General features: G+C 48.7%; 1 protein-coding gene across 1 annotated transcript in view; it reads right to left on the bottom strand.

The window, feature by feature from the left end:
* The window catches only part of LOC139398201 (protein patched homolog 1-like), a 39,576-nt gene extending 30,429 nt beyond the window's left edge, over positions 1-9,147 (bottom strand). The window contains exons 1-8 of the mRNA XM_071144322.1: positions 9,090-9,147; positions 7,398-7,489; positions 6,435-6,633; positions 6,212-6,333; positions 4,405-4,552; positions 2,841-2,972; positions 2,586-2,741; positions 2,236-2,334 (exon numbers count right to left, since the gene is read on the bottom strand). Of these exons, the coding sequence (XP_071000423.1) occupies positions 2,236-2,334; positions 2,586-2,741; positions 2,841-2,972; positions 4,405-4,552; positions 6,212-6,333; positions 6,435-6,633; positions 7,398-7,489; positions 9,090-9,098 (957 nt within the window). The 5' untranslated portion in view covers positions 9,099-9,147. The remainder of the gene's footprint in view (positions 1-2,235; positions 2,335-2,585; positions 2,742-2,840; positions 2,973-4,404; positions 4,553-6,211; positions 6,334-6,434; positions 6,634-7,397; positions 7,490-9,089) is intronic.
* Between the last annotated feature and the right edge of the window lie 3,182 nt (positions 9,148-12,329).

Below are 12,329 nucleotides of genomic sequence, written 5' to 3'. Positions count from 1 at the left end.
CCAAAATACACTTATCTCACTTAACTGCCACAGGCACAAAACCCTATTCATCATGTCTTACCCGTATCTGCTCCAAATGGATCTACACACACACACACACACACACACACACACACACCCCTCAGAGGGTTTGCTGGCGTGTGTGTGTGTGTGTGTGTGTGTGTGTGTGTGTGTGTGTGTGTGTGTGTGTGTGTGTGAAGTGTTGAGGACGTGCAGGACCACACACAGAGCTGGTGAGTGTGTGTCAGACAGAAGAGATCAGGTTCCGTTTACGTCTCATCTCCGCCACATAAAGGAAACCGGGGGATGGAGGGATGGAGGGAGGAGAGGTGCGTGAGGGAAAACAAAAACAAGCAAATACATGTCTGTGTTTTCCCTTTCGCATGCTGGAGACGGAAAATAATCCTCTCCACATGCACACACACACATTTGTTTTGCTATCCTTATGGGGACCAAAAAATTGATTTTCACTCAAAATCCTATTTTCCCTAACCCCTAACATTACCCTAACTCCTAACTCTAGAAGTATCCTTATCCCTTAACCTAACTCCTATACTCCTATGCCTAAAATAACCTGTTTCCTTGTGGGGGCCGGCAAAATGTCCCCACTTGTCTGAATTGTCCTTGTTTTACTATCCTTGTGAGGACTTCTGGTCCCCTCAAGGATATTAAACACACACACACACACACACACACACACACACAAACACACACACACACACACCAAAGTTAAACCCAGCAAAAGCCTCTCTCTTCTTGCCTGCTAGTAAAACCTATACTTGGTTTTGACTATACAAAAGTTATGTTCACTTGTTCCAGATATCTGCACACCTTCACAGGAGTCCCGATCCCTTGCAGCGGTGTATATCCCGAATGCTTCTATCTTTCTTTGAATGTCTGGCTGTGTGTGTGTGTGTGTGTGTGTGTGTGTGTGTGTGTGTGTGTGTGTGTGTGTGTGTCTCTGTGTGTCTGTGTCTGTGTCTGTGTGTGTGTGTGCGTGTGCTGATGTTGCACCACAGGCGGAGACAGGCTCACACACATTCCTCTAGGTGAGTGATAAGAGGAGGGGGAGACAGAGAGAGGGAGAGAGGGAGGGGGGGGGGGGGCTGTTCAATCTTCCCCTCTTATCAAGGGCACATTTAGACCTGGGAAACTCACCTGGCCCCATATTTTTTTTTTTTAAGTCTCAGAGTGCTGAGCCAGGGTCAGGAATCCCCCTGTTCATATAATCGTATTAATTTTGATCTAAATAAGGCATAACTGGTCCTAGATCAGCTCTCCTACTCTGAGATGGTGCTTCAGTGCAGGCTGGGAATAAAGGAGTCCCGCCCCTATGTGATCAATCACTCAATCAATCACTCACTCACTTACTCACTCACTCACTCACTCACTCAATCAATCAATCACGTGTATTTAGAAAGCCCTTCTTACATCAGCTGATGTCACAAAGTGCTGTACAGAAGCATAGTGTTGTTGCTGTGGAAGCATAGTGTTGCTGCTGTGGAAGCATAGTGAAACTGCTGTGGAAGCATAGTGTTGCTGCTGTGGAAGCATAGTGTTGCTGCTGTGGAAGCATAGTGTTGCTGCTGTGGAAGCATAGTGTTGCTGCTGTGGAAGCATAGTGTTGCTGCTGTGGAAGCATAGTGTTGCTGCTGTGGAAGCATAGTGTTGCTGCTGTGGAAGCATAGTGTTGCTGCTGTGGAAGCATAGTGTTGTTGCTGTGGAAGCATAGTGTTGCTGCTGTGGAAGCATAGTGTTGCTGCTGTGGATGCATAGTGTTGCTGCTGTGGAAGCATAGTGTTGCTGCTGTGGAAGCATAGTGTTGCTGCTGTGGAAGCATAGTGTTGCTGATGTGGAAGCATAGTGTTGCTGCTGTGGAAGCATAGTGTTGCTGATGTGTAAGCATAGTGTTGTTGCTGTGGAAGCATAGTGTTGCTGCTGTGGAAGCATAGTGTTGCTGCTGTGGAAGCATAGTGTTGTTGCTGTGGAAGCATAGTGTTGCTGCTGTGGAAGCATAGTGTTGCTGCTGTGGAAGCATAGTGTTGCTGATGTGGAAGCATAGTGTTGTTGCTGTGGAAGCATAGTGTTGCTGCTGTGGAAGCATAGTGTTGCTGCTGTGGAAGCATAGTGTTGCTGCTGTGGAAGCATAGTGTTGCTGCTGTGGAAGCATAGTGTTGCTGCTGTGGAAGCATAGTGTTGCTGCTGTGGAAGCATAGTGTTGTTGCTGTGTCTCACCTCAAAGGGGATCTTCTTGTTCTGTCCCGTCTCACTGAACGCGTGGGCCAGGAGAAACACATCATCCACACCCACACCCAGTGCCAGGAATGGTAGCACCTGAAACACACACATCCGTTAGTCAGTCTGTGTGGGTGTGAATGCTGTGTGTGACTGAGGTCTCAATGATGGATTATCTGCCTGCAGTACGTACAGGAGGCGGTGTGTGTAATCTTTGACTGATTGATGTGTGTGTGTGTGTGTGTGTGTGTGTGTGTGTGTGTGTGTGTGTGTGTGTGTGTGTGTGTGTGTGTGTGTGTGTGTGTGTGTGTGTGTGCGTGCGTGTGCGTGCGTGTGTTTGTGTTTGCTACCTGTGTGGTGGCAGCGTTGAAGGATATGCCCAACAGAGAGCAGAGCCCCAGGCCTGCAGCCACAGACAGCGCCACCAACAGGACACCGGCCAGTCCTACAGCTCCCTGAGACTTAGCACAGTCCCAACGTAGCATGGTCAGACACGCATAGGCCAACTATACAGAATGAGAAAGAGAGAGTCAACACACACACGCGCGCACACACAGCTATGGTTGATGTAGTGTGTGGAGCCACAGGTGTGTGTTGTCAGTCACCATCAGCAGGTAGCCGCTGGCCACTCGTATGACGCTGACATCAGAGAACGACTTGAGGATGTCTTCCAGAGTGGTGGTGGTAAACGACAACACCTTCTGAGACGAGTTGACGGCTACACTCTGCTGTACTGCCTGGAGAGAGAGAGAGAGAGAGAGAGAGAGAGAGAGAGAGAGAGAGAGGAGAGAGAGGGGGAAAGAGAGAGGGGGAGAGCGAGGGAGAGAGAGAGAGAGAGAGAGAGAGAGAAGGAGAGAGAGAAGGAGAGAGAAGGAGAGAGAGAGGGAGAGAGAGAGAGAGGGAGGGAAAGAGGGAGAGAGAGAGAGAGAGAGAGGGAGAGAGAGAGAGAGAGAGAGAGAGAGAGAGAGAGAGAGAGAGAGAGAGAGAGAGAGAAGGAGAGAGAGAAGGAGAGAGAAGGAGAGAGAGAGGGAGAGAGAGAGAGAGGGAGGGAAAGAGGGAGAGAGAGAGAGAGAGAGAGAGAGAGAGAAATATCACATGTTGAATGTGATGTAAAAGCAAGCAACGCTCAACACTTCACTGATGCTCACCAGAGCACCGTTTCATTGATAAACACACACACACACACACACAGAAACACACACACACACACACACACACACACACACACACATACAGTAGAGTTATAGTCTCTTTCCCTGATGCTTTCCAGAGCAGTATTTCATTGATAAAAATACAGTTCTCTCAAACAAATGATCACACTTCTTCCCTCGCACTGGGCCCCAAGATGAATGGCTGACACACACGCACACTCTCACTCGCACACGCGCACACGCACACGCACACACACCCACACACACACACACACACAGAGTCACACCGTGCGGAGCTTGGAGGCCTTCAAAAACAAAGAGCAGATGATGTCACACATGAGCCACCAATGGGTCCACAGCTGGAAAATAGATTGTGTGTGTGTGTGTGTTAAAGAGTTTCAACGCCCACTAAATGTGTTCCAGATGTCCTACTCTCCCCTGCACAGCCCCTAACTCTAACCGACCGCCACACACCCTCACTGGGCCAAATATCTACTGGGGGCCCAGGCTTACATATGTGGCCTACAGAGTACCAGGGTCCCAGACGGCAAGTTCAGATACAGGACGTAAACTTCAGCTTTAGAGACGGGGCCTGGGCTATCCTGGGGGCCCAGGCTTCACGTGTGTTAATGCTGGGCTGACATTAAAACGTGACCCCTGGCCAGGATGGACAAAACCCTGCCATGATACATTTGCAGCGCATTGCTAATGCCTTCAATCACAGCCGTAGTGTATTATACCATAAGCTGCTGCTGATGCTAGCACTGCCTCCAAAACTAGGGCAGAGAGGAACTGTCCCCCCCACCCCCCCCCCCTCTCCCTCTGAGGCCCACACAGGAGCAACTGGACTGGGGGGAGAGGGGAAGGGGGGGGGGGGGGGGGGGGGGGGGGGTTGGCTGGAATAGGGGCTGGAATGCGCACATTACGCCTACCTTACACAGGAACGCCCCTCTTTCGCTCTGTAAGGCCCCTTGTACAGTATACTCCACTGTACACACACACACACACACAGTCTTACCTCTGAGTATTTCCTCTGCCAGGCCTCCAGTATGGCTGCAGCCTTGTCTTGGTTCCAGTTGATATGGGACACCTCTTCATAACCCTTCAGGTGCTCAAACATCTGCTTAGGAGTCATCAGCTGGAACATGGTCTGTAATGCCTGGGCACTACACACACACACACACACACACACACACACACACACACACACACACACACACACACACACACACACACACACACACACAGGACAAAGAGAACATAGGTCAGATACACACACACACACACACACACAGGACAGAGAGAACATAGGTCAGACACACACACACACACACACACACACACACACAGGACAGAGAGAACATAGGTCAGATACACACACACACACACACACACACACACACACGACAGAGAGAACATAGGTCAGATACACACACAGGCGCCACAACAGTCCACAGTACATCATCTCTCCATAGGATAGTGCCCTGCGGAGACTGTTACTGGCAGAGGGCAGTGGGGAACATATCCTCCTACATACACAAGTCTGTTAACGATCCCAAAATGCCCAGATTTTCCAGAAATCCTGGTTGGCAGATCCCAAGGAATCAGGAGGGAATAAGCAGGAAATCCAAGAATCCTCCAACCGGGATTTCTGGAAAACACACACACACATACACACACACACACACACACCCATGCCAACTCCCCAGAGGCAATGGAAGCAAAAGGATATTACTATTATGCTACAGTGATCCTGGGCTGACTTTAGCTTGCATTCTGGGTAATGAAAGTGGCAGCAGCTTGTAAAGGTGATGTGGGCAGTAGGCTTGGTGGGTAGTACCACCGTGGGCCGCTCCAGAGATGCCAGGCAGCTAAATGCTCTGCAAGCAGCAGCGGAGACGACCATGACTGGCGGCAGCCTGAACAGCCCCATGGGAGGAGCAGCTATAGAACACACACTGCAGTAGTGGCCGTGCATACTAATGTGAGCACACACAAGCACACAAACACACACACAGGCCCCTAATGACCGGTCCCTGCCAACCAAGCAAAAACACAACCACAAAAACAAACAACGCGCTCTACTCAGTGTGTGTGTGTGTGTGTGTGTGTGTGTGTGTGTGTGTGTGTGTGTGTGTGTGTGTGTGTTCAGAGTAAAGAAAGCGTAAAGCCAACTTTAAACTGCACTTTAATTAGACAACCTCCAGCGCATTTGTAGATTCACAAATAAATGTCCAGTCTTCTCCGAACCCTGCCGGGCAGAAAGTGCTTACTGTGCATTCTGACCTACAGTAAGGATACTACTCAAATGGCACCCTATGTGGTGCACTACCTTTTGACCAGAGCCCTACACGCCCTGGTCAAAAGTTAGTGCACTGTTGTGGGAACAGGGTACCACTTGGGCTGCAGGCTAAATGTTACATGGAGAGAGCACTTTGGTTATGTACACATTTATGTACCCTGGGCCCTCAGACAGCCTACCGTGTGTGTGTGTGTGTGTGTGTGTGTGTGTTGCAGTGTTGTAAATCTTGCAGTCATTAGCAGATTCCAGTGAAATCTAAGAACTCCAGCTGTTCCTGCTCAAGTCTGGCTGTGCTGCCTGGACACTAGATAGTTACTACACACACACACACTCACAGAGAGACTCTATCGCACAAAGACCCTACTCACACACACTGCCCAATAGATAGAAAGCCTGCACACTCCACCCAACTACCCAAACATTCCTCTCTCTCTCTCTCTCTCTCTCTCTCTCTCTCTCTCTCTCTCTCTCTCTCTCTAGCTCTCTCTCTCTCTAGCTCTCTCTCTCTCTAGCTCTCTCTTACCTGAGTAGAGGTCCAGTGCCATTCTTGGTGGTCCCCCCTACAATCAGCTCTTCCTGCCAGTGCATGTACTTCCTGGAGAGGCCATGGCATCCGCCAGTCAGGACGCGAGCCACGTCAAAGGGCTGCAACACAACAACATGGGTATGGGTGTGTGTGTGTGTGTGTGTGTGTGTGTGTGTGTGTGTGTGTGTGTGTGTGTGTGTGTGTGTGTGTGTGTGTGTACCTTGGTGGTGTTCTTGTTGGGAGCCGTGAGGGGACAGTCGGGGTCTTGGGGGTTGAGACAGGGTCGGTCCATGTAGCCGTGTCCCACGTCAGCCTTCTCCAGCATCTCCTCCCAGCTGTCCACCTGGAACTTCAGAGTCCGCAGCTCCGTCAGGAACTCCTTGGGGTCAAAGTTGGTCCACTGCAGAGGGGGCTTTCCACTGCGGAGGGGGAGGGACACACACCAGAGTGATCTGAATGACCCGATCATACACACACACACACACACACATAGCTAGGCTAGATGAGTTCGTTCCTCACTGCCCTCTCTCTTCTCCCCATCAGCATCAGCATTAACTCTCCCTCTCTCTGGTTCAGATCACATTGTATGTGTTTAACCAGGCTCGGGTCAGTTTCTGGGCCTCCCAACCCATAGTAAAAACCTTTTTTATTGTCGGGGGTAGCAAAGGAAACACACACGCGCAGAGAGAGAGAGAGAGAGAGAGAGAGAGAGAGAGAGAGAGAGAGAGAGAGAGAGAGATCTGCTGAATATTACTGTAGTGGGGAACTATTAGACACTGAAGGGCCAGACAATGGTGTGAGGCCCCGAGCTGGAGAGAAATAAATGCCAGCGATGTGCCTGCCAGATGCAGCGACACAGCCCAATGTTTCGGGTCGGTTTAATCCAGTTGCATGTCTGTGTTGGGTGTCTATTAGTTGGGGTTGTGTGTGATTGGCAGCCACTAGGAGAGGTGGGTAAACACACCTCCAAATCACAGAATGACACAATCTCCAACATCTCGAAGAACATTCCAGAATCCAACGCTACAGAACCGCCAAAAATGTGGAGATCCGCCCAGTCGGAGGAGCTGATACTAGACGTCTGTCAATAGTCGTGGTTTCCAGATCTACAGGCTGTGATGTGGGTACAATGACGTGTGTTTGTTTTGTGTGTGTGTGTGTGGTGTGTATACTATGTACTCACGGGAGGTAGAACATTCCAGACTGGAGCTTGGCTCCCTCCCAGAAACAGTCCAGGGGCGTGATGATGAGACAGGGGTGCAGCTTTTCAATAATCTGACAGGGGACAGCAGGCACCGTGTTACCGCTGACGCTCCAATCACTACATTGTAACTAGAGGTCGACCGATTATGATTTTCCAGCGCCGATACCGATACCGATTATTGGAGGACCAAAAAAGCCGGTACCGATTAATCGGCCGATTTATAAATAAAAAAAATGTGTTTGTAATAATGACAATTACAACAATACTGAATTAACACTTATTTTAACTTAATATAATACATCAATACAATCAATTTAGCCTCAAGTAGAGAATGAAACATGTTCAATTTGGTTTAAATAATGCAAAAGCAAAGTTTTGGAGAAGAACGTAAAAGTGCAATATGTGCCATGTAAGAAAGCTAACGTTTCACTTCCTTGCTCCGAACATGAGAACATATGAAAGCTGGTGGTTCCTTTTAACATGAGTCTTCAATATTCCCAGTTAAGAAGTTTTAGGTTGTAGTTATTATAGGACTATTTCCCTCTATACCATTTGTATTTCATTAACCTTTGACTATTGGATGTTCTTATAGGCACTTTAGTATTGCCAGTGTAACAGTATAGCCTCCCGTCCCTCTCCTCCCTCCTCCCTGGGCTCGAACCAGCAACACAACGACAACAGCCACCACATCGAAGCAGCGTTACCCATGCAGAGCAAGGGAAACAACCACCCCAAGGCTCAGAGCGAGTGAAGTTTGAAACGCTATTAGCGCGTGCTAACTAGCCAGCCATTTCACTTCGGTCACACCAGCCTCATCTCGGGAGTTGATAGGTTTGAAGTCATAAACAGCGCAATGCTTGACGCACAACGAAGAGCTGCTGGCAAAACGCACGAAAGTGCTGTTTGAATGAATGTTTACCCGCCTGCTTCTGCCTACCACCGCTCAGTCAGATACTTAGATACTTGTACGTTTGTATGCTCAGTCAGATTGTTTGCAACGCAGGACACGCTAGATAATGTCTAGTAATACCATCAACCATGTGTAGTTAACTAGTGATTATGATTGATTTGGTTTTTTATAAGATACGTTTAATGCTAGCTAGCAACTTATCTTGGCTTACTGCATTTGCGTAACAGGCAGTCTCCTTGTGGAGTGCAACGAGAGAGAGGCAGGTCGTTATTGCGTTGGACTAGTTAACTGTAAGGTAGCAAGATTGGATCACCCGAGCTGACAAGGTGAAAATCTGTCGTTCTGCCCCTGAACAAGGCAGTTAACCCACCGTTCCTAGGCCGTCATTGAAAATAAGAATGTGTTCTTAACTGACTTGCATAGTTAAATAAAGATTAAATAAAGGTGTATTATTATTTTTTTATATAAAACGGCAAATCGACCAAAAATACCGATTTCCGATTGTTATGAAAACTTGAAATCGGCCCTAATTAATCGGCCATTCCGATTAATCGGTCGACCTCACATTATAGTACCCTCAGATCATAGTAACATCACATTATAGTAACATCACATTATTCATTCTGAATGGTCTGACAGGGGACAGCAGGCACCGTGTTACCACTGACGCTCTACCACTATGAACCACGCTCTACCCCTCTGTATACGAGGCAGTGTTTGGTGTAGAAAGAGAGAGACAAACTCAGCTCACTCATGCTTACCTGGTCCATAAAATGAGCTTCGGTAACAAGTTCTCCTGATTTGTAGCATAAATGTTCCAATTTCCATTGTCTGAAAAGACAAAATATAATTTACCACAGCAGATTCAGACCGATCGAAAAACATAATTTGTGTGTGTGTGTGTGTGTGTGTGTCACCTGTTAAAGAGGTAAACGTGCACTCGGCTCGCCCTGATAGCTGAATCCAGGTGCTGTTGCAGCGCCTCCACAGTGAGCACGTTGGCGCCCTCCTGCCGCGGCGTCTGGATCATCAGCTGGGGACTGAACATGGCCTCCTCGCCCATCTTCTGACGCGTGTACTTCAGCTCCTGATTCACCCTGCCGCCCACTGCACACCAGAGGAGACACACACACACACACACACACACGCGCGTTCAGTCTGATATTATATGACATACACAGCTTCCCGAACCTGGTTGGATTTCGAACACGTATATTCCACTTTCTGTAACAACGGATACAATAAAACGGATTCATGTATCAATCCTCCTGAAAGATGCAGTAAAGGCATGTGATGACCTTGTCAGCCCCGCCACACTAATCGCTGTTACCGAAACCTGTCCTAATTGACTTAGAATGTCAGTACGGTGTCCTAAAAGGCCAGTCTCGGCCTCAGCGTTTGGCTCCCCAGCCCTACAGTGGTAAGAAAGGAGGGAGACACTCCCTCCCTCCCTCCCTCCCTCCCTCCCTCTCTCACTTTGTGGCGTGGTGAGGCTAAGCCCTGTGCGTGAGCTCCCAGCCCCTCCAGCTACAAAAGCAGCCTTATGGTAGGGCCGTGGCGGTCTTGGAATGTGAGGTTAAGGTAACTGGCCGGGCCAATGTACACGGTCACCGAGGTAACCGTTTAGGGGGGGGTCAAAAAAGGGACGTCATAATTCTGTTTGTACACTTGTTTACATGGACATGCTTCTAAATAAAACCGATTTGAAACAAGCCATTACACTTCGTTATTACCATGGCATTTCGTTATTATTACTCAGGTCATTACTTATAAATATTCATCAACAAATGAAGAAATGCCAGGTTGGATGGGATCTGTTACATTTTCAAAGAGTCAAAATACAAAGAAATTCCGACTTTGTCCTTGACTCCTATCCTATTTTGAAGCACAAACAAACAAAGTCCGATGGGTTTTCTCCCACTTTTCCCGAAATATTCGTGTAACGTCATAAACCGTGCTGCTGCGGCCATTCGATGGCACTGACATGTTTTCTTCAAAGAGAGGACGCCGTAACGAGAGATATACTGTAGCCCAAGCTATCGAAAATATGAAATCGTGACAGGAGTGTTTGATTCTCATTAAAGAGATGGAGTCCAGACAGGCTACTTTAGGAAACTTTCTGAGCGGACGTATAGACCAATAGAGAGAATCAGCCAGCTCTCACATGCACGTAAAAGCAGCTGCCAATCAAAACCACCAGCGTGTCAGACACAGGAGCAAACATTTCTCCTTTCCTTAAAACGTATAACAAAATCTAGGCCTACCTTACACTCTTAGAAAAAAGGGTGCTATCTAGAACCTAAAATGGTTCTTCGGCTGTCCCAATGGGAGAACACTTTGAAGAACCCTTTTGGTTCCAAGTAGAACCTTTTTAGGTTCCATGTAGGACTCTTTCCACTAAGGATTCTACATGGAACCCAAAAAGGTTCTCCGTGGAACCAAAAAGAGTTCTTCCTGGAACCAAAAAGGGTTCTCCTATGGGGACAGCCGAAGAACCTTTTTGGAAACGTTTTTTTTAAGAATGTAGGCTTTCCGAAAGTAGGCTATAAGATAATTAATTGACAAGGAAAGTACGAAGGGGACAGCTTCGCTATCACATGACGATGAAATTGACAATCATTCAAATCAAAACCAATACACGCAACATGCCCATAGCCTATTTATCAGCTATGCTGATTATCGAGGGGGAGAGTGTTGGAAAGATTTTTCAAATACTGTGATGAACTATTATAATTTGAATGGATGTAAAAAAACATATATATATATATATATATATATATATATATATAAATGTAAACATTACTTTTTTGACTTACTGTGCGAGGTGAACAAACATTTTCTACCTCCCAAGCCCTCCAATCCTGCTGGCCACTCCCTCAGTCTCTACCTCCCAAGCCCTCCAATCCTGCTGGCCACTGCCTCAGTCTCTACCTCCCAAGCCCTCCAATCCTGCTGGTCACTCCCTCAGTCTCTACCCCACAAAGCCCTCCAGCCCTGCTGGCCACTCCCTCAGTCTCTACCCCACAAAGCCCTCCAGCCCTGCTGGCCACTCCCTCAGTCTCTACCTCCCAAGCCCTCCAATCCTGCTGGCCACTCCCTCAGTCTCTACCTCACAAAACCCTCCAATCCTGCTGGCCACTCCCTCAGTCTCTACCTCACAAAGCCCTCCAGCCCTGCTGGCCACTCCCTCAGTCTATACCTCACAAAGCCCTCCAGCCCTGCTGGCCACTCCCTCAGTCTCTACCTCCCAAAGCCCTCCAACACGGCTGGCCACTCCTTCAGTCTCTACCTCCCAAAACCCTCCAATCCTGCTGGCCACTCCCTCAGTCTCTAGTCTCTACCTCCCAAAACCCTCCAATCCTGCTGGCCACTGCCTCAGTCTCTACCTCCCAAAACCCTCGAAACCTGCTGGCCACTGTCTCAGTCTCTACCTCCCAAAACCCTCCAATCCTGCTGGCCACTGCCTCAGTCACTCCATCCCATAACCCTCCAATCCTGCTGGCCACTGTCTCAGTCTACCTCCCAAAACCCTCCAATCCTGCTGGCCACTGCCCCAGTCACTCCATCCCATAACCCTCCAATCCTGCTGGCTTCTGTCTCAGTCTCTACCTCCCAAAACCCTCCAATCCCGCTGGCCACTGCCTCAGTCTCTACCTCCCAAACCCTCCAATCCTGCTGGCCACTGCCTCAGTCTCTATCTCCCAAAACCCTCCAATCCTGCTGGCCACTGCCTCAGTCACTCCATCCCATAACCCTCCAATCCTGCTGGCTTCTGTCTCAGTCTCTACCTCCTAAAACCCTCCAATCCCGCTGGCCACTGCCTCAGTCTCTACCTCCCAAACCCTCCAATCCTGCTGGCCACTGCCTCAGTCTCTATCTCCCAAAACCCTCCAATCCTGCTGGCCACTGCCTCAGTCACTCCATCCCATAACCCTCCAATCCTGCTGGCTTCTCTCTCAGTCTCTACCTCCTAAAACCCTCCAATCCCGCTGGCCACTGCC

The sequence above is a fragment of the Oncorhynchus clarkii genome, unplaced genomic scaffold (assembly GCF_045791955.1).
Source record: "Oncorhynchus clarkii lewisi isolate Uvic-CL-2024 unplaced genomic scaffold, UVic_Ocla_1.0 unplaced_contig_2670_pilon_pilon, whole genome shotgun sequence".
Lineage (NCBI taxonomy): Eukaryota > Metazoa > Chordata > Actinopteri > Salmoniformes > Salmonidae > Oncorhynchus > Oncorhynchus clarkii.
The sequence above is the reverse complement of the archived record's forward strand: the minus strand, read 5'-3'. Positions and strand labels throughout refer to the sequence as shown.